At 44.0% G+C, this 27,637-nt stretch overlaps 1 protein-coding gene across 1 annotated transcript in view; it reads right to left on the reverse strand.

The window, feature by feature from the left end:
- TARBP1 (TAR (HIV-1) RNA binding protein 1) overlaps nt 1–27,637 on the reverse strand; it is a 2,802,917-nt gene that overhangs the window by 1,042,808 nt on the left and 1,732,472 nt on the right. The window contains exons 21-24 of the mRNA XM_044087106.1: nt 19,056–19,068; nt 12,156–12,197; nt 9,059–9,074; nt 6,415–6,434 (exon numbers count right to left, since the gene is read on the reverse strand). Coding sequence (XP_043943041.1) covers nt 6,415–6,434; nt 9,059–9,074; nt 12,156–12,197; nt 19,056–19,068 — 91 coding nt within the window. The remainder of the gene's footprint in view (nt 1–6,414; nt 6,435–9,058; nt 9,075–12,155; nt 12,198–19,055; nt 19,069–27,637) is intronic.

A 27,637-nucleotide genomic window follows, 5' to 3' on the forward strand; every position in this document is an offset into this window, starting at 1 on the left:
GAAGAGAAAGGGAAAGACAAACAGAAAGAGGAATGAGGCTGGGAAGGACAGGATAGTCCGATAGCACCTGGTTTGTCAGGAAAAGGAGACTTCTGTGTTACAGAAGTTTGGGTAGCTTTAGCAGGAGGAGCCCACTTCCCACCCTTCTTACCCTTGGGGGAGGGTGAGACTGCCTACGAATAAAAACTGGCTTACTGGGGTAATTTCTCTGAAATTTAGGCACAGGAGAAACAAAATCATGTTTAAGTTTCTACAAGGCCTTGCCCTTATCTTGAAGGGACTTAAATCAGCAGCAGCTTCACCGAATTAGAAGTTATGTACTCACTATAACGTTCCATCTGAGTAGGTAGTTCATTTGTCTGCAACCTGTGGGTTACGGATCCGATATCGGATCCGAGCCGGCAACTTGTTTCAAGCTAATGGATCCGAGCTCCTAGCTCCTCCCTTCACTCATAATCCCCTGCTAACCCTCCATGACCTCAGATCGAGTTTGCCCCTCAAAATATATCCAACAAAGGATATCTAACAACTAGTAGATCCGAAGAAGGTCAGGGGGAAGGAGGGGGGGATGGTTGCAGACAAATGAACTACCTACTCAGATGGAACGTTATGGTGAGTACATAACTTCTAAATCTGAAGTAGGATGTTCATTTGTCAGCAACCTGTTGGACAGAGTCCCCAGCTACCTGCACCTTGGGTGGCCATCATGGAAGGATATTACGAAGCACCGCAGAGCCAAAGGATGCTCTCCCTCTAGAAAGCACGTCTAGCTTGTAGTGGTTAATAAAGGTATGAGATGAAGCCCAAGTGGCCGCAGAACAAATATCATCCAATGGAACTCTAGACTTGAAGGCCACAGAGATAGAAATGGAGCGGGTGGAATGAGCACAAACTCCTTCTGGTGCGGGTCTACCCGAGGCTTGATACGCCAGTAGGATATATTGGGAAATCCAGTGAGATAAAGATACTTTAGAGATAGCTTTCCCCAAGTTAAATTTGGCAAAGGAAACGGACAGCTGGTCGGATTGTCTATGGCCAGCTGTCCTATGTGTATAAAAACGAAGCTGCCTATGAACATCTAATGAGTGCAGCTTGTACTCTCCCTTATTCTGATATTTAGGGAAGAAAACCGGTAAATTTATGGATTGATTTATGTTGGTTTCTGATGCTATCTTGGGAAGAAAGGAGGGATTGATCCTGAGGTACACTCTATCTGGGTGAAAGATCAGGTAAGGAGGCTTCACAGAGAGAGCCTGAAGCTCCGACACTCTTTTCGCTGAAGTGATGGCTACAAGGAATGCTGTTTTCTATGACAAGAATTTGAGATCTACTGTAGCAGCGGGTTCAAAGGGTGGAGCAGTCAAGGCTTGAAGAACTAATGTAAGATCCCAGGGAGGTACGGCTTCCTTTACAGGGGGTCTAAGTAAAAAGGTGCCCTTGAGAAAGGTTTTACACAATTTGGCCAACATCAAGGGCCCTGTATCATGTCCCACATGGTAATGTGATATGGCTGCCAATTGCACTTTGACAGTTGAACAACTAGCGCCTTCCTGAAAGAGTTCAGTTAGGAAGTCTAATATGGATGGAAGAGGAGCCGTAAAGGGATGTAGATCGTGATGCTCCGCCCAGATGGAGAAACGTTTCCATTTACTGTGGTACACTTTCCTGGTGGAAGGCTTATGCGCTGCCACGAGGATGGCTTTGACTGGTGAAGAGATACCGGGAGTCCTAACTAGGAGTGGAACTGGAGCAACCAAGCTGTCAGTTTCAGATTGTCCAGGTTTGGAGTTGGTAAGTTCAACGGATGGGAGATGAGATCCGGAATGGGATCTAGAATCCAAGGGTGATTCACAAGGTGATACCACAGGTAAGGGAACCAAATTTGCCGAGGCCAGAATGGGGCAATGAGAATCATCTTGCTCCCCAACCGCGAGGCTTTCTGTAAGAGTTGTATCATTAGTGGTAGAGGAGGATAGGCATAGAGTAGACCGGGTGGCCAAGCATGCACCAGAGCGTCTCTTGGAGTTTCCCCTGGAGGGGGGATTAGAGCGAAGAAATTGTCGCATTTGGTGTTTGATGGAGATGCAAAAAGATCACAGCAGGGTCGCCCCCATGTTGCGAATATCTGCTTCGCTACTAGAGGATTGAGAGACCACTCGTATGGGGTAAGAAGGGTGCGGCTGAGCTTGTCCGCTAGGATGTTGGTCCTCCCCGGAATGTGCGTTGCAATCAGAAAGTGGATGGTGGAGATCGCCCATTCCCACACTCTCATGGCTTCGCGGCATAGGGGGTAAGATCTGGTTCCCTCCTGTTTGTTGATATACCAGACCACCGACATATTGTCCGACTGAATTGCAATCGTTCCTGTGGGGAGGAAGCCCTGAAGTGCTTGCAACGCCAACAGCACCACTCTCATCTCCAGAACGTTGATATGCAGGGAGGTTTCTGTATCGTTCCACGTGCCTTGGACTGTCCTGCCTGAATAATGCCCCCACCCGAGGCGGGAAGCGTCCATGGTCACCGTGGCGAGAGGGGGAGAGGTGCAGAAGGGACGGCCCGTATGGAAGTTCGAGGCTTGGAGCCACCATAGTAGCGCCCTCCTGCAAGCTTTGCTGATAGCAATGGGATGGTGGAGAGGAAGGGATAGAAAGGACCATTGCACTAGCAGAGTCCATTGCAGTACCCGCATGTTCAAACGGGCGCATGGAAGGAGCGTAATCACTGCCGCCTTGGAGCCTAGTGCCCTCAGGACCAATTCCGCTGGTGAAGCCTCTGAATGGAGGATAGCCCGCACATGAAGTTTTAAGTTCCAGATTCTCTCGGAAGTTAGGAAGGCTCGCAAATCTCTGGTGTCTATTCTGGCACCTATGAATTCTATGACCTGCGTTGGAGCCAGTAGAGATTTGCCGACATTGATAGTAATGCCTAGCTGTGGGGCTAGATGGAGAAAGAAGTCCCTGGCTGAGCAAAGTAGATGCCTTGTTGGTGCGGTCAGGAGCCAGTCGTCCAGGTACGGAAAGACCTGTATTCCCAGGAGTCTCAGGTGGGCCGCAATCACTGCTAATACCTTGGTGAACACCCTGGGGGCTGTGGTGAGGTCAAAGGGAAGGACCCTGAACTGGTAGTGACTGGCCCCCAGCCGGAAGCGAAGGAACCTCCTGGATCGTTTGTCCATTAAAATGTGGTAGTACGCATCCTTGAGGTCTATAGAGCACATCCAAACGTTTTCCCGCAAAAGGGGGAGGATAGATTGAAGAGTGACCATCCGGAATTTTTCCTTGGTTACTGACAGGTTCAAGCGGGAAAGGTCTAGGATAGGTCTCAAGTCCCCCGTCTTTTTTGGCACCAAAAAGAACCTGGAGTAGAACCCTAATCCGAGCTGGTCTTGGGGGATGGGCTGGATGGCTCTTTTTCTTAGCAGCTGCTGAATTTCTGCAGCTGCGGCCTCCCTCTGATCGGGTGGTACATCGGGGAGGTTCTTGGATTTGGGGACATGGAGTATTGGTATTTTGTACCCTCTGGATATGATGCGAAGCACCCAGCGGTCTGTTGTGATGGACTCCCATGCCGCTAGGTGTTTGGCGCCCGACTGCCTCCAGAGTGGAGCAGCTGGGCAACCCCTCAGGGCTGCTGCGCGGGCTGCTCAGAGAAAGGTTCTCTGGACCCAAAGTTTCTTGGAGCCCCTCTGCCCCTGGGGCGGCGTCCTCCCTGTCCACCTCTGCCACGGTAGGACTGGTTGTCCGGAGCTGGTTGGGAATGTTGTGATTTTCGGAACCACATCTTCTTCTGACCCTTTTGGTTCCTCGAAAAGGACCGCTGGGGAGCAGAGAAGCGGACTTCGACGGCAGACAACGTCTTCCCGTCCTTCTCACTCTGGACAAGTGTCTCGCGAACTGTTTTGCCAAATAGGGCAGAACCATCAAAAGGGGCGTTCGCGAAGGACGCTTTAAAGGGCTCAGCAAAATCGCAATGACGGAGCCAGGCCTGACGTCTCATGACTAGGCCTACTCTGCTAGCCCTAGCGGCTCCCTCTGTGGTGTGGGACAATAGCCGCATAGAGGTGTTTGAAATCGATCTCAGAGTGGCCATTCGGGTGGAGTACAATTGTTTGTCATCCTCCGACATGGACTCAGGGGGGGATGTAGCATATTCTTTGATAAGATCCCGCTGCATCCTGATGACATGTGCCATATAGTTCAGAGACCTTACCGAGAAGGTCGCTGAACTAAAGACTCGCTTCCCTAAGCGGTCCATCAAACGGGACTCTTTGCTCGGTGGATGGACTGAGGGGCTCTCCTGAGCCAATTCCCTCTTTGTGGCTGCCGCCGTCAACATGGCATCTACGGGGGGCCCCTTACTCCAATGTGATCAGTCTGAGGGGGGGGGCTAAGAATCCTATCCGGGCGCTTCGGTATTGGCTCCACGGTGTCCAGATCCTTCCACACCCTGGTGGTAATGAGGTCCACCAGGGGGTCGGCTGGAGGGGACACCCAAGAGGTAGACGGGCCTGCCTCGAATGCCTCCAGAAACACGGACTCGTCAGAGGAAGACTTGGGGGCAGACCACCCACCTCTGATTCTCAGCATCTCCATGATGTCTCCAAAGGAGACATCCTCAGGGGGCGATCTTGGGGAGCCGTCCCCTTCCTCCAAGTCCGTGTCCTCGGTTAAGGACTCAGGGGAGTCCACGTGCCTCCTTTTGCACTTATGCTTGCGGGGAGCTTCCTCGGGGGGACTGTCCGAGGAGGCCTCGCCAGCAACATCTTGTGCCAATGGAACCATCTGTGACATCGAAGCAGGCTGTCCCTTTGGCAGGGTGATGGAAGCCTGGCCCAGCAGAGAGGGAGTGCAGGTAGGAGCCGATGCAAGGACCGGGGGTCCGGATGCTCTCAACAGAGCCCTCTCCACAACATCGAAGGCTGAGGGAGAGCCACTCTCTAATGGATCCGAAAGTCGGCTCCCACTCGGATCCGATGAAGGGATCGGAGCCGGCGCCGAGACCATCGGATCCGAGGGACCAGTGTACTCCGACCTGGACGGAGCAGAAGGCACACTGAATCCCCCGGATCCGAAGCTCGGACCACGGCTCCAAGAGGTCGGATCCGACAGGCTCGAGGGCAGGGTCGGATCCGAAGTACCAAGTACTGTCGGTGCCGACCCACCCCCGGCTCCAACGCTGCTCGGCTCCGAATGCTCCGAACCCGGATAGCGGGTCGGAGAAGGAGCAATTGGGTGGAAAAAGGGTGTCGAGCTCCCCCCCTGAGGGGGGGGGGAGGCAAGAGCACTCTCATCTGCAGCTGGGCCTGGATGAATCTTCGCATCATCCGGTCCAAGTCTGCATCGGATAAACTGAAAGTAGATCTCGAAGAGGCCACCGAGGCAGGCCTGGAATACCGCCTCGATGACCTCGACGGAGATCGGGTCTCCTCCTCCTCGGGCCCCGGGGAGAAAAGGAGATCGGAGCCGAGGAGGAGGAGACCTAGAAGCAGTGGAGGGAGAAGCCCGCTTAGCTGGCGGGGTCCTGGCCTCCTTGTCCTCCGACACTTTAGCGGGAGTTTGAGTCCCGGATGGAGGCAGGGGGGCAGGAGTGGCAGCGACAACAGGCTGTGGTGGAGCCACGGGAGCAGCAGAGGTAGTGGAGGCCGAAGCCGAGTCCGGGGGTAAAAGTCCTGCCAGGACCAGCTTCGACCTCCGCTCTTTCAGTGCCCTGGGGTTGAACGCTGCACAGATGGTACAGCCCGAGGTAAGGTGTTCAACCCCAAGGCACCGAGTGTGGCCATCAGCCGGGGAGAGCTTATGGCCACACTCGGTACATTTGGAAAATATGGCTTTTGGGGCCTCAGCCATTCTTTTTTTTTTTTTAAAAGAAAGGAAAAACAACTACACACACACACAGGCCCCAAAAGAAACGCAACACACACTCACACACTAACGACCAGCGAAGGGAGGGTAACTAATAAAAGATCAAAAAATAAGGAGCCTAACACTTACACACTTTTACTTGATTAATTTTAACTAAAGAAGCAATTTCTGACAAGAAATTACAGATAGAAACAGTAAATATTCCACTTAGCTGACGAACTCAAAAGGATCCAGCCATCCACAAGCGTGGCAAACTAGATCTGGGGTCATGGAGGGTTAGCAGGGGATTATGGGTGAAGGGAGGAGCTAGGAGCTCGGATCCATTAGCTTGAAACAAGTTGCCGGCTCGGATCCGATATCGGATCCGTAACCCACAGGTTGCTGACAAATGAACATCCTACTTCAGATCAAATGTTTGTTGTCCAGAGGAGCAGCCATCAACTTAGCCTTAATATCATTAGGTAAAGGTTGAAGCTGAAGCCAGGAATATCTCCTCATCACAGAACCAAAGGCAGCAGCCCTAGAAGAAGCATCTGCTGCATCATAACTACACTTAATGGAATGGTGAGCCACCTGGGAAGAAGTCTCTAACAGGGAAAGAGCAGAAGTCTTCCCTTCAGAATCTGGGATATCAGAAATTTCCTGACAAACCTGATAAGGAATTAAAAATGCATCTGGACATATGGGTCTGATAATTGACAGCTCTAAAAGCTAAGATGGCAGAAGTATAAACCTTCTTACCGAGCCTTTCCATAGTTCTGCTGTCTTTATCAGAAGGAAGCAACTTAGTAGAAGGCAGCAACTGAGATGGCCTGTCAGATGCCATAGAAACCACAGAAGGACCCCTATACAGAAATGTATAGTCCTTGGGCACCTTATAAAACCTATCAGGTCTATTGGGGGCAGGGGGCTAAGAGTCCAGAGCCTTAGATGCAGTAGAAAAGGCAACCAACAAAGAAGTCAAAACAGGAGAAACAGCAGAAGGTCTAGGAGGGTCCATTTGCAGGAGCTTGTTATACCTCTTCTGTACCTCAGAAACCTGTGCTCAATCGCATTTAAAAACTCCAATATTCTGGAGATTGTGCCCCCAAAAGAAATTTCCTCAAAAGGAGATTCAGGACTAGTAGATTCCTCTTTTCTTAGACCCACAGTCTAATGCAGCAGGAATCTGAAATAAATAAGCAAGGGATTCCTCATCTGACTCCACCTCCTCCTCAAAGGAATCCTGTTCCTTGGGTCTTTTAATGGGAGTGGAAGACCAGAAAGGGGCTGGAACAGAGACCCCATGAAGAGGTTTCAAAGTCATCAAAGCATTAAACAACCCCTGAGTAAAATTCTGCCATTCACTCTTTTTTGCTTTTTCTTCGAGGGGACATCTGCCTTACAAAACTTAGAAGGGTCCGATCCTGGACAGCATTCAGTAATAGTAGTTGGACCTTCCTCCATGACCAAAATCTGAGGAACATTCCTAGGTCCCTTGGAAATACTCAGCCATGGTTCCCCTGAACGTCTGAAGTGGACATCTGCAAGGCCTCTAAGGGCATGCTGGCCTCTGAAACGTTCATTGCAGAAGAATACACTGGTGGACAGAGTGAATCTCTGGGTTTTCACTTGCCTCGGAAAAAATGTCTGGCAGAGGCTGCACAGCAGAAGAATCAGACCTAAGCTTCTTGGCCACCTTCTTCACGGACAGCTGTCCTTCAGAGTGAAACCAAAGGGCAATACTCAAACTGATATGATTGGATCCTAGAAAGAAGTACAAAAACCTCCTGGAATGTCTTGGAATCATTACATGGTAGTATATATTCTTGAGGTTTACCAAGCACATCCAATCATCCTTTCTCAGCAAAGAAAGGCTGGATTACTGCATTACCATCCAGAATTTGGTCTGTTTGATGAACATATTTACTTTGCTTAAGTTGAAAATGAGCCTGAGGTCCTTGTATTTCTTGAGCACCAAAAGGAATCTTGAATAAACCTAAGATTCTCTGGTCTGCTGGGACCTCCTGGATGGCTTGCTTGAGAGCAGCTTTTGAATCTCCACTACTGCCTCCCTTTGCAGATGGGTGAAATGTTTGGAAGGTATTTTTGATGAAAGGTTGCAGGAAACTGAAAGGAATGGTGTAGCCTCTGGCAATGACTGTCAATACCCAGGCATCCAACGTGAGGGGGCTTCAGAGAGCCACCCCCCCCCCACATCAATTCAAGGAGGTCGCCAAAAGAGGGGTCATCAAAGTTGATTTAGAGGACCCTTCCCCTCATTGAAGTCAGAGTCCTTTGTTAAAGACTCAGGGAATCCAGGTGCCTCCATTTACATTGATGATGGTTGTGCTTTTCTGCAGGGAGAGAGACTGCGAGGGAGACAAGGAAGTGCCGAGAGAGCCTCGGGACAGGGTGTTTAAGCTGTCCTTAAACAACGTGATGCAAATCTGAAGTTACAGGGAGACAAGGTGATTGGGATGGATCTGACACGGGCTGAGATGAACTAGTCCCTGAGCTGTATAAAATCCTTTCCACAACCTCAAAAGCTGATGCCAATGCCAGATGACTGGAAAAGAAACCTCTTCAACCTGCACATCTAGGAAAAGTACTCACCCCAGCCCCTGACCCATCTAATCCAAAGCTGAGATCAGAGCCAAGCTGTCCACAGTCAAATCACCAAGGTGAAGCATGGCTCACAAAGCCTCAGATTCAATACCAACCCCTGACCCTGGCCCCAACCCCTTGGCTAGAGATGTAGACAGCTTATTGAAACTTTTAACCTGTTCCAATATTTTCCCTTCTATTTCCATTCTGGCTGTCTCTGCAAGACCAAACCTTTCCTTACTCCATTTGCTAGGACTGCTATTGCTCGTTCCCATCTACTCTCCACTCTTCGCTATGCCTCCCCTCTACTCACTAATTTAAACAAATCTGCTCTTGGCAAACTCTCCAGTTGTTATAACCATACTGCTACATTTGCAACAAGCACGGCCTATAGGACCCACCACTGTCACAACCTAAATCTTCTGGGGTGGTTAGAATGGCCTAGCCTACTTCAGTTCAACCAGCTTATAACTGCCCATAAAGTTCTCAACCACCCTGATAATATGCCTGCACTTAAAAATATCATCAACCCTTACAGCCACCTGAGGGCACTTCGCTATTCTAATAAACTACTAGTTCAAACATCCAAAATCAACAACTCTGCTGGGGACACTCTGTTTGCTAAGTCTAGTCAAAACGTGGAACTCTCTTTCTGCTGATCTTAGTCTCGAACCCTGTCGTACTCAGTTCAAAAAAAGCCTCAAGCTATACTATAAAACTCACTGGCTATGTCCTTGTTCAAAACCCGACTAGATCCTCCTCTATAGTCTGTAATCATGTTACATTACCTTAGTCAATTTGTCAACACTGCTTTAAAAATGTAGGATTATAATACCTGTTTGCTCAACTGGAGCCTGTAAATTGTGTGTAACTTGTAATCATTTTGTGATTTTTTTTTTTTGCCTTTGTCTCTATACTGCTGAGTACCCTCAGAAGCCACTTCTCCCCTATCTCATCCAACATCTTTTATCATATCTGCTGTGACCTCATCTGAGCCTGCCTGACTACATTTTCCTTAGAGGTGTTCTTACTACTTCTGGGGTGGCCACCTCCTCCTCCTCTTTAATCATGGGCTATGTCTGGTGCAGTACAGCTTATGTGTGGTTTTCTTCATTCAGAAGCTGCTGGAAGTACTCACGCCATCTTTCTTTGATGTCCTGTGGACTGATGAGCAGGTTGTTGCTAGCAACAGTTATGAAGGGTGTCAGACTATCATCATTGCCTTTCTTTGTTTTGCAACCTGATATAGTTTCTTTGTGCCATCTACTAAGTCGCTTTCCAGCAGCTAGTTGACTGCCTCTGATACCTTGTTTTTTAGAACTGCAACTCCTCTCTTAGCCTCTTTATTAGCCGATCAGTATTCCTTCTTAGCCCGCTCCATCTTTTCTATCTCCCACATTTTTCTGCATGCCTCTTTTCTTCTGATGACTTCCTGCATTTCTGCATTCCACCACCAGCTTTCCATATGTACCTTATTTCTATACCAGGCTCAGCAGAATATCTGTTCTGGAGTCCTACCACACATGCTGTTTTGACGGGCTACCATTCTTCTTCACCTCTGCCTATTTCCTCTTCTTATTGAGGTGCTGCAGATATGAATAACTCCTAACTGTTGTGCTTCTCCTGAGCTAACTTCCAGGTCTTCAGAATTGTCTCTGTTGATCTCAGAGCCTTCTCTGACCACTGCTTGCAGATGATTGTGACAACCATTGAGTTATGCTGTGGGCTGTTTAACTGGAGATGACTTGGCAATCATTGATTCTACCCCACTGTCTTTTCCTTACTATTGCATGTTGGCCACTCTTGTATGTGATCTTGTGACTGACCCTCTTGCTGAACCATGTGTTGGTCAACATCAAGCCATTTGCCAAACGAAAGTCTAGAATGGCCTCTCCTCCTTTATTTATGCTGCCCCACCCATGTGAATCTAGAGCAGTCCTCATATTCTGTTCTGTCTGTCTCAATATGTGCATTCAAGTCACCAATGGAGGAACCACATAGACAGGAGTTGGATCCAAGATCACTGGCTATTAAAGGCTGGATGACAGAAGGAGAAATAAAGTAAAGGAGGAAGGACGAGCTCTCTCTCCAACCTCAGAGCAGAGGGGTGGGAATGATCCCCTGGTCAATCAAGGCCTTCAAGAATGTCCCCATCATCTTGCCCAAATTGACTTTCCTAATGCCTCATGTGGGCCTAGTATACGTAGATGAAGCTGTCAAGGGCGGTTTGGTAGGCTGGTGCACGGACTTGTCTAAAACCCGAACCTTGAAAGAATATCAGACCTGTGGCGGTGAAGACCAACAAGAATTCCAAATTCAGAGTCACCTCAGCAAATGGTTTTAGGCACAGACTGGGCTCACACCATAGCCAAGAAGGCGCTCAGTATTTTCAAGACCCAGGACAGTAACAATGCTGGTGTCGAGAGAACCAGAGATCGGTATCAAGGAGGCACTGAAGACAGATCCACAGCAGGAGATGAAGAAGCAAAGGGTCTTCTAAACTTGTTCAGCAGAGTATGGAAACTTAGCCGGACATTTTCTGTCCATGTCATTTTCTCTCTCTCTTTTTCATTAAAATTTTGATCTTTGTCTTTCCCTCTATGTCCTTATCTCTCTTTTCTTTCTTCTATGGTTTTTTTAGTATGTGAGGGAAACCAAAAGCAGCAGAGCCCAGTAGGGAAGTGGTGGGAAGGAACCCCTTCAAACTAATTTGGCATGCCCCTTGTCAATGCCCTGGTTCCAAAAGAGGCACAGAGCTCAAGAGTTTTCATTCAAGTGGGCTACCCCCAAACAGTAGAGAGGCTTTTCATGGGAATTTTGGGAAGGTAGTTTGTGTCCTCATTCAGTGCTTTTACGGATGGCTGAAGCCCTCCCTGACATAGTGACAAGAAACACAGCACACCAAAAGAAACAATATTTAGGGCCATAGCGGGATTCAAACAAATGTTCCACTACTAATAGGGATTCAATTCAAACAATAAGAATCAACTATACATTAACAGCTATAAACCTAATAACTATCCAAAACAGTAATGTAATAACTGCACACAACACCGATTACCTGTAAGGAGAAAATCCCAGTAAAAAAAGATTGCTGTTGAGCCAAATCCCAGAGTAATAATTTTCCGAAGGAAAGCTCAAAGAGCAAACAAACAAACTGTACAACCACACAAAAAAAAAATGACGCTAATAACAAGGGAGAGGATGTATTTCCTGAATGTACAGACTGCACACTTGCAGAGAAAGAAAGAAGCACTTAACTTTCATGGAGCTCTGAAGACTGCTTCCAACACTGAATAGGATCAAATGAGATCTGAGGAGAAATAGGAATGCAGAGCATTATGGGAAGGGAGTTGGAGATTCGGGCCCAAGAGTCTGAAGTGCTGGCCTTGGATCCACTCAGATCCAATAAGTCACCATTTGAGGCAGATGGAAGACAACATTGTATCTAGTACTGCTCTGGATTATGTTTGTGTGTGGTGGTGGTGCGGTTAGGTGTGTTGCACTGTAACAGCAACAAGCTGACTATAATTTCTATCACTTTTTATCAATTAGAACATTATGTGTGTTTGGGTGGGGGTCTACAGTGTATTTAAGAGTACTCAAGTTGTCCATAATTACTTTCATTTACTATTAACACAGACCTTACACATGATAAGTGTCTATCTTTCAGTAGCAGGAGGCACTAAAGTAACTGCTCATTGCCACAATGTTGCAGAGAGTTGCAATGCCATTTCACAGTGCTTTGCACTGGTTGAGGTCTTGACCGTAGCTGTTTCTATACGGAGTCTGCATGCCCTCCCTGTCACTGTATATGTTTATCTGTGTAATCTCATTTCCTCCCCAAACCCTAAAGACATGCCCTAGGTGCATTGATGTTGTTCCACTTTCTCTGAAGGTGAGCATGCAGTATGTTTGTGCTTTTTATGACAGACTTGGCTTGTCAGGGGCAGTGTGTATATATATATATATATATGTGTGTGTGTGTGTGTGTCCGTCCATGTCACTGTGAGGAAAACATTGCAGGGCACATACATAACTCTTCTGAATAGCAGTAAAAAAAATTGAGTTAACAAGTGATTATCTCTCAAAAATAAGGCATAAAATACATCATATAAAACTGCAATCCTTAGATCTTCTGTGGTTTAGGTGGTCCCCACACCCCAGACTGTATAAATAGATTTTGACATGGACACAGTAGTGGTCTTGCCCTAAAACTGCACCAACTGCAAAAATCAGCCCTGCTAAGAGGTGTGTACAGAAGGTTGTTATAGCTTGCAATGGAGGCTGGGGTCATGTGTTGTTACTTATTTAATTTCCCTCACAATCATACCTCAAGGGCGTGCACAAAAGGTCATTATAGCTTGCGATGGGACTGGTGACGGTGCACTTACTGCTTCTTTTCATTCTCTCACAGACTTCAGAAGTGTGCAAAGACTAACTATAGCTTGTGTAGAGACAGTGTACTGTCTAGTAGCTACTAATTGGAATAAATTATTGTGATTTTTTTTTTTTTTTATTTTCTTCACAATCACACATTAGACACGTATACACTATGTATTTGTGTAACAGTAGTCACCTGAAACACATGACTGTGGCCATATATGCCTTTGCTTTCATCCCATTCAAACACAACAGGCATGTCGGGGGGGGGGAGCAGAAGGGAAAATACAACACAGGAGGATACATTTTTGAAGAAATTAATGAAAAAATTTAGCATGGAAGATGTGAATTCGGTAGTAGGAGTTTGGAGTGAATTTGTATATTCCTCCCCAAGATACAAAAACTGTGCTAGGCTAGACAGTACTTACATTTCACAGGAACATGTGCATTTAACTGAATGCTTTGATACGCATCCAATTCCTATTTCAGATCGCATGCCAATAATAACTAAAATAAAAATGCAGGGCAATGAAATAAAAATGTGACACTGGTGCTTTCCCACCTATTTGCTGAAAATAGAGGAATTTAAGGAATGGGTAGTGGAAATTATTTGGGAGTTATTAGAAAAGACAAAAATTTCTTCAGAAAATATTGCTAGGGAGTGGGATAAGATAAGACCCATCAGATCCAGCTTCATTGATGCCCATGAAGTTAATAAGTTATACAACAAGAGTAAGAAGTTGCTGTCTAAGAATAAAAAAAAAAGAGAAATAGGAAATACACCCCGGGGATCACTTCTGTGTCTCTGCTGGACAGTAGCACAGGAAAATAACTTTCTCGGGTGGCGTAAGCTATGGGACCTTGCTGGCTAGGCTTATGTAGGCCCTTGGGCCGATAGCCTAGTACCTACCTATGAACCTATGAACCATTTCAATCCTAAACCATGATTATTAAGTGTTTATGTCGATAATGGCTAAAAGAATGGCAAAGATGGTGCCAAAATTGATGCACATGGATCAACTCTGATGAAGCCAAAGAGATTGGTGAAAGCGCTTAATTTTTCGAGAGAATCCACTATTCCACTATTTCAGTGGTAATAAACTGTTTTTTTTTTTTTTAAGTGTGCACTGTTCATATTTTTTTTTTTTTTTGTTATTAGTGTGTGCCCTTGTTTGGTTTTAATTTTTTTGGTGTACATGTAACAAACTGCCGGACAGTATATACATGTAACATAAAAGCTGGAACTAAACATTTAGCAAAACAGCAGTTATATCTAAAAGGTGGTAATAATAACTATATAAGAAAATGATGCTTTCTGTAAAGTCTTTCAATTTAAATGGTCTTACAGATAAATATAAAAAAGAAAGAGTAGTGAACTACATTAAAAATGTAGAGTATAAATAGCTATGCTACAGGAGAAACACCTGGAAAGAACTGAACATGTAAAGTTGATAAAGAAAGGTTTTCAGGATGGTTATTCAGAGGAATATTTGGGACAAAGGAAAGGAGGAATACTTATTTTAATTGCAAGAATAGTTCCAATAGACACATGGCTACTGGCTAGGGAGAAGGATTACACTGGCATGCATTTACATCTTGCCCTAAAACTGCTGTAATGGAACTTAATAAAATTTTGGGAGAAATAATCAGCTTTCAGCAAGGAATATTACTTACAGGTGGAGACTGGAATTTGGTTTGCAACAGTGAAGATGTGTCTGGGGGCCTAGAAGGGATAATATAACAAGGGAGGGTAAATATTTGAAGAAATTTATGAAAATGTTTGGCATGGAAGATGTGAACTCAGTACTAGGATTTCGGAGTGAATTTACATATTACGCACCGAAATACAAAAACTGGGCTAGGCTAGACAGATTTTATATCTCACAGGAACATGTGCATTTAATTGAAAATCTTGAAACGCACCAAATAACTATTTCAAATCATGCACCAGTAATAACTAAAATAAAAACGCAAGGAAAGGAAATGAAAATGAGACACTGGCGCTTCCCCACCTATCGGTGGAAAAAAGAGGAATTTAACAAATGGGTTGTGGACTTAATTCAGGAGCTACTAGAGAAGACAGATTTGTCTCCTGAAAACATAGCTAAGGAGTGGGATAAAATTAAAGTGGAGTTTACAACTAGGTTGGAAATAAAAGAAAGGAAGATATGGCTAAACAGTAACAAGAATTATATAGAGGGATTGACAAATGTTACAGTATTGCAAAATAAGGGAAATCTCTCAGAACAATAAAAGGAGCAACTGCAGAATGCTAAACAGAAAATAAGGGATTACCTTGATAATATGCATGAGTTTAGAAAGATTGCTGTTAAGCAACTGCTTTAGAGCACAAAAACTTTTAGCACAACAACTCGGGCAACAAAAGGGGGAAAGGGCAGTCAGCAAGCTTAAGGAGCTTGTAACAAGGAAGATAACAAGAGACCCTGTAGAAGTATTAGAAATATTTTGGAAATTTTATGAAAATTTGTATAAAGAAGAGAAATATGGAAATCAAGAAAAGGTACAAATAGAAATGTTTATGGAAGAATTAAATATGCCAAAGTTAAAGGTAGATGAGGCCCAATTACTAACAGTTAGGATAGGAAGGGATGAGATAAAAATGGCTATGTATAACCAATCTACAAGAAAGTCCCCAGGAATAGATGGCATGCCTGTGGAAGTTTGGAAGTTAGGAAGGAAAAAAATGATAAAGATCAGGAAAGTTTTGTCTAACAGTATTTTAAGAGGAGGAGAAGTTCCAGCATCCTGGAAGAAGGCGGTGGCAACGGTAATACCTAAAGAGGGTAAAGAGCCATTGGATCCAGCTTCATACAGGCCCATTTCATTACTAAACCATGATTATAAAGTGTTTATGTCTATAATGGCTAAAAGAATGGCAAAAGTGATACCAACATTGATAGATATGGATCAGTGTGGTTTTGTGGAGGGGAGGCAAACATTTCACAATATTAACAGAACATTGATGATCCAGAGGGAAGCAGAATGTAAGAAAGTAGCACTTTTACTGGTGGGTCTGGATGCAGAGAAAGCATTTGACAGAGCAGACTGGGACTTCATGAGCAGGGCAATGGAAGCATTTGCTTTCCCTGATGCAATTATAAAGTTGATTAGAAGAATATATGAGGGATTGGAGATGCGAATTAAAGTGGGTGGGGTCCACTCCGATAATTTCTGATACAGTAGAACCAGACAGGGTTGTTCACTTTCCCCTTTGTTATTTGCATTATATTTAGAACCACTGGCAAAGAAAATACGGGACTCAGAAATTCAAGGATATAATTGATATAGTAGTAGGCAGGAAAAGCTGGCTCTGTTTGCGAATGACAAAACCAGAAAGGGACATTACAGTGTTGTGGAACATTTTAAGACAGTTTCAAATCTTCTCGGGATACAAAATTAATGAAGCTAAAACAAAGGCAGTAGCAGTAAATTATGTACCCACACATGAATTAGTCCAATAATATCCATACTTATGGGGACATGATAAAATGAAGTATTTAGGAGTATGGATTAGAAATGATTCTGTGGTGGCAGCTAAGGATATGTGGGAAGAGACTAAACACAAGATAATACAAAAATTGAGAAACTGCATGTTTTGTTACATGGATATGGATACTAAGATACAAGTCATTAAAATGTTTTAGTCCCTTTAGTCTTATACACAGGTCAGCATACTTTTATCAACTGGAGGAGAAATTGTGGACAGCAATTAAAAAAGAGTTGAAGGATTTTATCTGGGAAGACAGCAAGCGTCAAGTGGGATAAGATGATTCTACCATTAGAACAAGGTGGACTAAGATTACCTAATTTGAGAGGGTATTTTAGAGCAACACAGTTAAGGCTCTTATACATAGCACCGGCAGAAAACTATAATTCAAGGTAGAAAGGGATGATGATGATGCAGGGAGGAAGCTCAAAGAAATAAGGAGAGATTGGGATTTTGGATGCAGACTCTTAAGGAGAACAACCAAAATCACACAGAGTATTATCTTCATAAAAAATAAAAACCAGTATGAGAATGGAGAAAAGTGATTTTGCCAATAGGGTTGACTGTGGTCAGGGATACAAATAATAGGCAAAAGGGGCAGGAATTTATTGGAGAAAATTGGCAAAGGAACCAAGGTATTGGGAGCAAATAACTAGAAAGGGAAAGGTAATATAATGGGAAAAGGCCAAAAATGTATTTGGACTACAGGTCAGAGATTGCCTTCCCTATCAAGGATTGATATCAGAGTATAGGCAAAGGGAAAGAAATAGGGGGCTCCTAAATGAAAGACCAGCACTGGTAGAATTTTTAACAGAATGTAGAACAGAAGCTGATGTTAAAAAAGGAATAATTAGTAAAGCGTATAAAATACTGCATGATAAATACAAGTATCAATCAGAGGAGCTTAGAAAGGACTGGGAATAAAAATTGGATAAGCAATTCACAAAGACAATGGGGGATATATGTATATTTCCCAAATATGTACCAAAGTCTAGAAGATTTCGAATCTTTGCTGAAAATGTTTACATAGGTATTTTTATACCCCAAGTAGACTCCAAAGAATTTTTCCTCAGGTGGATAGTAAATTCTGCTGGTGTGATGAGCAAGAAAGAGGTAGCTGGAAACATATGCTATGGAGATGTGATGAGCTGGCAGACTTTTAGGATTCCCTGATGGCTGCTCTGTCGTATATGCTGGGTGGATGGATTGGACTGACTGGGGAGATGATTTTTTTGAGTTATGTTACAGAATCGGAATTGCCTAGACATTATAAAGCCTTGCTGAGTCTAATTATGGTGGCTGCCAAAAAAGCAATTACTAGAAAATGGAAATCAAAGTCTAGACCAATTTTACTAGAAGTAGAGAATATAGTAACAGAGATAAAACAACTGGAACTGGGATTTTAGAAAAGGGTAGGAGCAAACTAAATAGAAAAAAAAATGAAAATCGTGGGAAACATATATGCAGAGCAGGAATGAGGTTTAAGAGGCAGGACTTGAATGAGTTATATAATGCTTAACTGACAATGACTAGAAGGTTTATAAGTGATTTATAAGGTTCACAACTACAGTTGTTTCAATGGTGTCTGTGATGTAAACTGTTTACAACTAAAGTGATATCATTTTGTATGTTTTTCATTTATATAAATATAAGATTGCCTTTGTCATATGTGGAAATTTAATAAAGATGTTGGAAAAAAAAGAGACTGCTTTCCCTATCAAGGATTGGTATCAGAGTATAAGCAAAGAGAAAGAAATAGGGGGATCCCTAAGCGAAACACCAGCAATGGTAGAGTGTTTAATAGAATCTAGAACAAAAGATGCTGTTAAAAAGGAATAATTAGTACAGCATACAATATACTGCATAATAAACTATATCAATCAATTAGAGGAGATTAAAAAGGATCGGAAGAGAAAACCGGATAAGCGATTCACAAAGAAACAATGGGCGATATATGTATGTCTCCCAAATATGCAAAAAAGTCTAGAAGATTTAGAATCTTTGCTTGGAAGTGTTTACATAGGTATTTTTATACCCCAAGTAGACGCCAAATTTTTCTCAAGTAGGCAGCAAATGTTGGAGGTGTGATGGGGAAGAAAGAGGTAACTGGGAACATGTTTCTGGGAGTGTAATCAGTTAGCAAACTTTAAAAATTCCCTACAGAGTACTCTATCAGAAACACTGGGTGAGCAAATTGGTACACCTAAGGAAATTATTTTTTGAGCTATGACACAGAATGGGAATTGCCTAGACATAGCAAGGCCTTGCTGAGTCTAATTATGATGGCTGCCAAAAAAGCAATTTCTAGAAAATGGAAATCCAAGTCTAAACCAACTGTACTAGAAGTAGTGAATATAGTAACAGAGATAAAGCAATTGGAATTGGGATTTTAGAAAAGGGTAGGAGCAAATTACATAAGAAAAAAAATGGGAATTGTGGGAACAATATATGCAGAGGATGAACGAGGTTTAAAAGAAGACAGGATTTGAATAAAATATGTGATGTTTGACTGACAATGACTGTATAGATTATAATGATGTATAATACTGCAACTACAATTATGTCAATATGGTTTGTTTTCATTTATATAAATGTTTGATTGCCCATATCATACGTCATCACTTAATAAAGATGCTTCTTGTTTAAAGAAGAAAAAAAAAGTTGACCCAACTTTTCAGGATTTGAGAACTTATGTGGACAGTGATCTACCTTTCAACCAACATGAAAGTCCTTCTGTACCGCACAGCTTCTAAACAAAGGGATTGCAACTAGATCTAGAGAAGTCATTGTCCCTTCTTTACCCAACCCTCATTAGGCCAGTCAATGAATTTAATGCTTCCTTTTGGCATAATCTGTTCATACACATGCAACAACTGGTACACCAGCAGCGGTATCTAACTAAAAGAATACAAGGCTTAAACAATATCTCCTGCATAGGCTCCATTTGAAGCCCTGTCACTATACTTGGTCTCCTACATACTGCCAAGAGGTGACCTGTGTCTGGCACACAAGGTATTCTCTGACCCAATACTGATGTATCTACTGCATATCAACAAGTCAGATGACATCAGTCATGGGTCTAAACCTCATCAGCAACATTGACAGAATGGTGAATGGTATGAAGAGATGGGTATATTTCGCAGACAACAAAACCCATGTAAAACAAAGCTCATTGTTGCTGATAATTGAAGCACAATTTGGATCTATGTATGGGCAATAGAATATTTATACCAGGACTGCCCAATCTACTACTAATGGACACAGGCAGCTGCTAAATGCTTTAGCACATGCAAGGGTAACCTAAATTATCTATGGTATGATCCCAGTTATTCTCACCAGGGGTAGTATAAAATTATTAACCATCGGATGGGTGAGACCAATTTAACACCAAGCAGGGTACGCTGAGTCATGCACCAAAAGGGAAATTGGTTAGGATTAAAATGGCCTGCAAGAGCAGCTAATCCATTTCTTACCTATGATGCTTACCTGGTTAATAAAAAAAAAATAAAAAGCAAAAGTATGTTTTCTTCTGTAGTGACGGTCAAAAAGGTGTACTATATAGCATGAGTAGTCACTACACCTGACCCCAGTACTGCCGGAGGTCTGCCACACGGGCCAACTCCCAAACTTTTTCATTGAGAACTTTTGTCTTTGTAAAATAGCCTGTGGTCACTGCATCTGACCCAGATGGTGCAGACGTTCTGCCACAAGGGCCAGCTCACACACTTTTTTCACTGAGAACTTTGTCTTTGTACAAAGTAAGTAAATTTAACTTGAAGAACCATGCTGTGTACTAACTTCATCTAGTCTGGTTAGGTTTAAAATGGTCTGCAAGAGCAGCTAGTCCATTTCTTATCTATGATGTTTACCTGGTTAATACATATAAAATAAAAAGCAAAAGTATTTTCTCTTCTGTAGTGACTGTCAAAAAGGTGTACTATAATGAGTAGTCACTACACCTGACCCTAGTACTGCTGGAGGTCTGCCACATGGGCCAACTCCCAAACTTTTGCCACAAGGGCCAGCTCCCACACTTTTTCCACTGAGAACTTTGTCTTTGTACAAAGTAAGCAAATTTAACTTGAAGAACCATGCTATGTACTAACTTCATCTGATCAAATATGTATCTGCTAGTGCTGAATTATTTTTTAACACCCCCCCCCACAGAGCTGTCCTTGCACGACAAGGACCACTTACTAAGTTGGCCACTCTCCTTTCTTTTGACCAATAGATTACACTGCATATGCCAGTTACGTAGCCTTACTGGCTGACAGGCTGCTGCTGTCAGGAAAATGAAAGAAAACTTGTTTCTGTTTTGTACCTCTCTGCTAATTGCTTTGTACTGCTTATAAACTAATTGCTCTCTGTCAAAATTTGACCCGAGGGTGGAAGTCTGCTACCTTACCCCAACTCTTACTCTACTATTATAATTCTACATAAACAATACACTTGTGACTCCCGTTCCCTAACTTCCCTAAACAACCTTACTATTATTATACCAACACTCCTGTTTCTATTTACCTAATTCCCAACTTCCATTTAAACTTTTAGCACCATTACCATTTACCTTTTCCCCTCCCATACTGCTTTGTACTGTATGCAGTCAGTCACATGCCTCCTTAACAGCACATATCAATTCTACATTGTATCTTCTAGTTGTCCCAAATAAACCTCATTTATTCCTATTTTACCTACATTCTCCTACTCTAGACTTTTACCCCCCACCCCATTCCTTACATTCCAGAGAATATACTAGGCCAACCTAACTCTCTTCCTTCATAAAAAAATACTTCTTTCCTACTTAATCTCTTATCAGCTTTCAGATTTCACCACCGCTAAATATCTCTCTACCCTGCAGCTTCTTTTTCCTTCTAGATTCCTACTTCACCACTACTTGCCAAATGTAACATACAGATCCCTTTACTTAATCGTGCTACTACTCAGCTTATCCTTTATTCTTCTCCTGCTGCTGGGTCATCTTTCATCCTACCATGACTTTATAATAGCTCTCAACATTTCTCCAACTCTGTCCCAACCACCCATTCATACCCCCTCCCTATATTCTCCACACATCATAACCAACCTATTTAATGATACCATTCACCTTTACAATAAATATAGACTGATTACCTCCATTTCAACTCAAACCAAAACAAAACTGAGGAAAATACTCTCCAAAAAGTAAGCATCGATAATTTCCCAATATACTAAAATCATCTCTGAATAACTCATCACTCAAAACCGCAATATAATTCAACTCTTATTTGATACTTTCAAAGCTGTGCCTGCATCCTATATAAAACTATTCCTAAACAAAATTTGACCATGGTCTACTTCCACTGATGACCTTCCAAATGAATACCTTTAAATAGCAGCCTATAGCATATCTTAACCTGTCTCAATCCTTATAAATAGGTCAATCCAAGAATTCCATGTCTCTGGAAAACATCGCACATTATCCCTCTGCACAAACTAGGCAATTCAACAGACATTACTAACTTTAGACCTATAACAATCTTATCCCCCTCTTCAAAATACTAGAAAATGTTTTTAAAAACAACTGCTAAACTATCTCCCGCATGAAGAACTCCTATCCCCCTCACCCAACATGGCTTCCATCCTTCCCATAGTACTAACACTGCACTTCTAACCTACAGATACTGTCTATAAAGCCAGTAGAGATAAAGTACAGTTTTGTACCTACCATAAATGTAGATGTCCGAACAGGAATGCATCTGCAGTCCTTACAAATGGGTTGTCCTGTCGTCAGGCAGCCCTTCGGTCGGCCGGATTCCAAAGTCTGGGTCTGGCCTCGGCTGGAGTCGCACTTCACCCGACGTCATAGCTGCAGTTCTTCGGGTATAAAGGCATCAGCCGACGCCATTTTCCTCAGTGTTTCTTGCCCCAGATGCCAGTTGCCCTCTTGGATAGCTAAAATTTGGATAAATGCCAATGTTTCCAAATAGTAGAAGGCAAACACAAAAAATAAGCAAGTATGTACATATATACAAACAAATACACCATAAGAGATCCCCCCCAGCTAGCTATTAGATGGGTAAATACCCTAGGAATACCTCAGAGGGGAAGGAGGGTGGGTAATCCTGACTGCAGATGCATTCCTGTTCGGACATCTACATTTATGGTAGGTACAAAACTGTACTATGTCCTTCAAGGATGCATCTGCAGTCCTTACAAATGGGTAGAATACCATAGCCAAACTAGGGGAGGAGGAAGAAGAAATTATGGTGTAGTTAGGATCCCTTGCAAAACAGCAGTGGCAAACCCTGCTCGGGATCTAGAATATAAAGGTAAGTTATAATGCTTGGCAAATGTATGCACGGAGGTCCAAGTAGCAGCCTCTATAATGTCCTTGGTAGCCACTCCTCGTAAGAAAGCTGTGGTAGTGGCTGTAGCCCTTGTAGAATGAGGCCTTATGTTCTGTGGAGTTTGCTTTCCATGGTAGGAGTAGCAGAATCTGATGCAATTTCCTATCCACTTGGAGATTGTCTGTTTTGAAATTGCTTTTCCTTCCCTTCCTGTTGCATATGCTACCAGAAGCTGGTCAGTTTTTCTATTGCCCTTGGTTCTGTCCAGGTAGTAGCGCAACTGTCTATGTACATCCAAAGTATGCAGCAGCCTTTCCCCCCTGTTCTGTGGATTGGGGAAGAATGTAGGTAGATGGATAGCCTGGTTTAAAGACACTCTGGATACCACCTTAGGCATAAATGTAGGCTTTGTTCTCATGGACACTCTGTCTTGATGGAAGATTAGGAAGGGTTGTACTGCCATTAAAGCCTGTAGCTCAGAAACCCTTCTTGCTGAGGTAATTGCCAGCAGGAAAGCAGTTTTCCAGGATAGGTGTTGAAGTTCTGCTGTTGCTGCTGGTTCGAAAGGGGAGTGTCAATTTTCTAGCACAAAGTTCAAGTCCCATGCTGGCAATGGTGGTTTCCTAGGAGGTTTTACATTTTAATTCCTCTCAGAAACTGCCTGAGTAGAGGATCTTGAGAAGACAGGGGATCAAGCTGTATTCTGCAGAAATAGCTGATGCATGTATCTTGATGGAGGAATAGGACAGGCCTGTATGGAAAAGCTCTGCCAAATACTCCAGGATGTTGGCTATGTCTACCTTTGACACATCTTTTCCCCTTGCAGTACTCCAAATTAGAAATCTTTTCCATTTTCCTGCATAGTTCCTTCTTGTTGAAGGTCTGCGGGCCTCAAGGATAATGTCTTTAACCCTTTGTGATAAATCTGGGTTAGTTGCTCTTATGTAATGTTCCAGGCAGTCAGCTGCAGAGTTTTCAGGTTTGGATGCAGGGTGTTGTAGCCGTTCTGAGTTAACAGCAAAGGAATCAGGGATAGTTTCCACATTTGCCCCCGAGACATGCTCCTCAGTAATGGGTACCAATGTTGTCTTGGCCAGTCTGGAGCTATCAGAATGATCCTTGGACGTTCCTCCTTGATTTTCAATAGCACCTTGTGCATCAAAGGAAGTGGTGGGAATGCATATGCTGTCAGGCTTTTCCAACTGAAGGATAGAGAGTCCACCTTCCAAGCAAGTGGGTGGTACGTCCTTGTGCAGAATTTCTTGAGCTGGTGATTGAGTGGGGATGCGAATAGGTCTATTTGTGGTAGTCCCCATTTCCTTGTGATGGCCTTGAAGATGTCCGGGTGTAGCATCCATTCGTGAGCATCCGAGGTAGTTCTGCTTAATATGTCTGCTAGGATGTTTTCTTTTCCCGGTACAAAAATTGCTTGTAACTGAATGTTGTAGCTCAGAACCATATTCCATAGGTCCAGTGCCATCCGGCATAGAGGGTATGAATGAGTGCCTCCCTGTTTGTTGATGTACCACATGACTGTGGTGTTGTCTGTCCTTATCATCAACTGCCCTTCTTGGAGGAATGGTCTGAAATTCTGGATTGCCAGTTTTACTGCCAGCATTTCCTTTTGATTTATGTGCAGGTGCAGCTGATCTTGAGTCCATAAGCCTTGTATGCACTTGTCCAGCATGTGGGCCCCCAACCGAGGTCTGAGGCGTCCGTTGTGATGGTTTGGCTTGGTTGAATGCTGTGGAAGGGCAAACCTGGGTTTGACTGGCATGCCTGAGCCCACCATAGGAACTCTTGTTTCAGGCATGGGATTAGTGGTATTTCGGTTTCTAGGCTGTGCCTGTGTTGAGACCATAAATTCTTCAGGTACCACTGTAGCTTTCTCATATGTAGTCTGGCATGAGGGACCAGGATTATGCAGGATGCCATGAAGCCCAAGGCCTGCAGTACTTTCCTTGCTGTTAGTTGGTTCTGCCTTGTTAATGCCAAGAAGTAGAGAGGAAGTTGTTCTTGTTTTTCTGCAATTAGGAATGCCATCTGTTTTGTTGTGTCCAATTCTGCACCTAAGAAGGTTATTCTTTGGGATGGTATCAGTCTTGATTTTTTTATATTGACTGTATATCCCAGGGCTTGCAGTAAGCAAATGACTCTCTGTAAGTCTTCTGTTAGCTTGTTTCTGTTGTCCGCTTGTATCAGGCAGTCGTCCAGGTATGGATATATTTGGATTCCCTGCAGCCTGCAGTGAGCGATTACTGATGCCAGGCATTTCGTGAACACTCTGGGCGCAGTAGATAAGCCAAAGGGCAATGCTGAGAATTGATAATGCTCTGATCCTGCAAGAAATCTGAGGTATCTTCTGCAATTTGGTCGTATGGGGACGTGCAGGTATGCCTCCTTGAGATCTAGAGTCACCAGCCAAGACTCCTTGCCCAGCATGGGAAGAAGTTGCTGTAGGGTCAGCATTTTGAATTTTGGAACAATAATGAATGTGTTTAAAGCGGACAGGTCGAGAATAGGCCTCCAATTTTTCTCTTTTCTTGGTACCACGAAGAGTCTGGAGTAAAATCCCTTTCCTTGTTCCATAGGTGGTACCCTTTCCACAGCTCTCATCTTTGCTAATTGAGCTATTTGTTTTAGAGCTTCTGTCTTTTGATTTGGTGGTAGGTTTGGCATTCCTCTTTTTCCTGTTAAAGTATGGAAATGAAACCTGTAGCCTTGGTCTATAGTTTGCAAAATCCACTTGTCTCTTGTGATGCAGTGCCAGTTTTTTGAAAATAAGGCTAACTTTCCGCCTAAGGGTGCTGCTATTTGTTCCCTGGTAGGCGGTGTCAGAGCCAAGTCACTGTGATTGTCCTGGTGCAGTGGTAGTAGTTGTGTCTGTTCCTCGCTGGTTGTTACCTTGCCACTGGCGTCCCCTGTAGGCACCTCCTCTGGATTGGTTTCTGCCTCTTGAACGCCTATTCCTGCCTCTCTGTGTTTTAGAGGAGTCTGGAAAGGACCAATTTTTGGAAGGCCAGTTCCTGCTAAACCTTGGAGGCTGAACCTGTAAGAAATCTTTCACTGTTTGTACAGATTTTGCCTTCTCTTCCATTTTCTTCAGTACCTGCTGAGCAGGTGAACCGAATAAATTGACCTTATCCATAGGAGCATCTAACAGTTTTGCTTTAACATGATCCGGCAAGACCTGTTCTTTCAACCATGCATGCCTTCTGATAACTGTGCCAGTCATGGCTGATCTAAAGGAAGCCTCCAGTGCATCATAGCCACATTTTAAAGAATGGTTACTAACCTGCTGAATGTTATGCACCATTTCTAGAACATATTTCTTATCTAAAGAGTCATCAGAGGACAGTTTCTTAGTTAACTGATCAAGCATAAACTCCTGGTATTGGATCATATGAAACTGACAGTTTAATGCCCTAGCTGAGAGAGTAGCAGAGGTGTATACTTTCTTACCCCATCTCTCTAAGGACCTGGATTCCCTTTCAGAGGGGAGGGGATTTTTAACTGAGGTCGAAGCTACTGCCTTAGGCCCCTGGGAGATAGTCTCGGGATCTGCAAAAGGAGCCTTGTATAAATGGTGATGTGTGTCCGGGACCCTGTAGAACCCATCGGGCTTAGCAGGGGCTGGAGGCAAAGTATCAGGGGCAGTGCAGGCATCATTAAATGCATCATCTACAACAGGAAGAACTGGTGGTATAGCTAAAGGCCTATGTTGAGGTAAATGCAAAAAGGTCCTAAGCCTTTTCCTTGAATCTGAGAAATCTTGCCCCTGCCATTGAAATTGCTCCCTCATGGCATGTAAGGTTTCCCCAAAGGAAAATTCCTCTGGTGGAGAGGCAGAAGGAATCGATTCCTCAGCATCGGAGTCTTCATAAGGAGAAAAAGGAGCCTCTGGATGGTCTGTATTGTCTGAATCATCAGAAGAATCATCTGAGGACACTGGCTCAGGGGGCTCTGCTCTAGGTCTCTTTTCTGGAGGTGGTTGAAAGGCCCTGTCTGGATGAGGTTGGGATCCCCTTATTAAAGAGATGAGATCCTCTGCCAGAGTAAGCATTTGGGAACTGGAGCTGGGCCTGTGAGAGGGGGGCTTAACAGGCACAGACTTAGAAGTTTTGGCTGCTTTAGCCCTGGCAAAGGCCTTTATGAACATGGCTGCAGGCGGCCTAGCAGCACCACGTGCAGGGGTTGAAACATCCAAAGGGATGGTGTCCGATAATTCTTGTGAAACCACAGTAGCAGGTTGAATTTCAGAGGCCGATTCAACCAGGTTAGAAGGGGCCTCGGTAGTAGTCATGGATTCGGCTGAAGTTAGAACCGTTTGCTCGGTTTCGGCCGAAACCGAGACACTCGCGGTTTGCTTAACCGCGGTTTCGGCTGAAACCGCGGACCGCGAGTGTCGGTCCTTTTCTTTGCGTGTCTTAACAACTTGAGAAGTCGGAGGATCCGACGGCATTATGTACGTGAAATCTGAGCGGAAAAACTGTTCAGCAAACTCCGACCGACGTCTAAGCGTCCGTCGGTTGAAAGAAGCACAGGCTAAACAAGCTGCTACGTCGTGGTCTGGGCCTAAACAAGGTAAGCAGTAAGAGTGGAAATCTTTATGAGGTATTTGTTTCCCACAAGTTAAACAGTTATTCACTTTTTCTGACATCGGCTGAGGCAAGAAAGAGTCCCCCCCAACGGGGTACTTAGCTTTTTAGAAGTCTTCGAAGTAGTATTCGGTAGTAGTAATCTCTGGATCTGACCGACCGGCACTTGCGAACAGCTTCTGCTTGGCGCAGCGGCAAGAAAGACTGAGGAAAATGGCGTCGGCTGATGCCTTTATACCCGAAGAACTGCAGCTATGACGTCGGGTGAAGTGCGACTCCAGCCGAGGCCAGACCCAGACTTTGGAATCCGGCCGACCGAAGGGCTGCCTGACGACAGGACAACCCATTTGTAAGGACTGCAGATGCATCCTTGAA

This window comes from Protopterus annectens, chromosome 1.part1, assembly GCF_019279795.1.
Source record: "Protopterus annectens isolate FY-2018-M chromosome 1.part1, PAN1.0, whole genome shotgun sequence".
Lineage (NCBI taxonomy): Eukaryota > Metazoa > Chordata > Ceratodontiformes > Protopteridae > Protopterus > Protopterus annectens.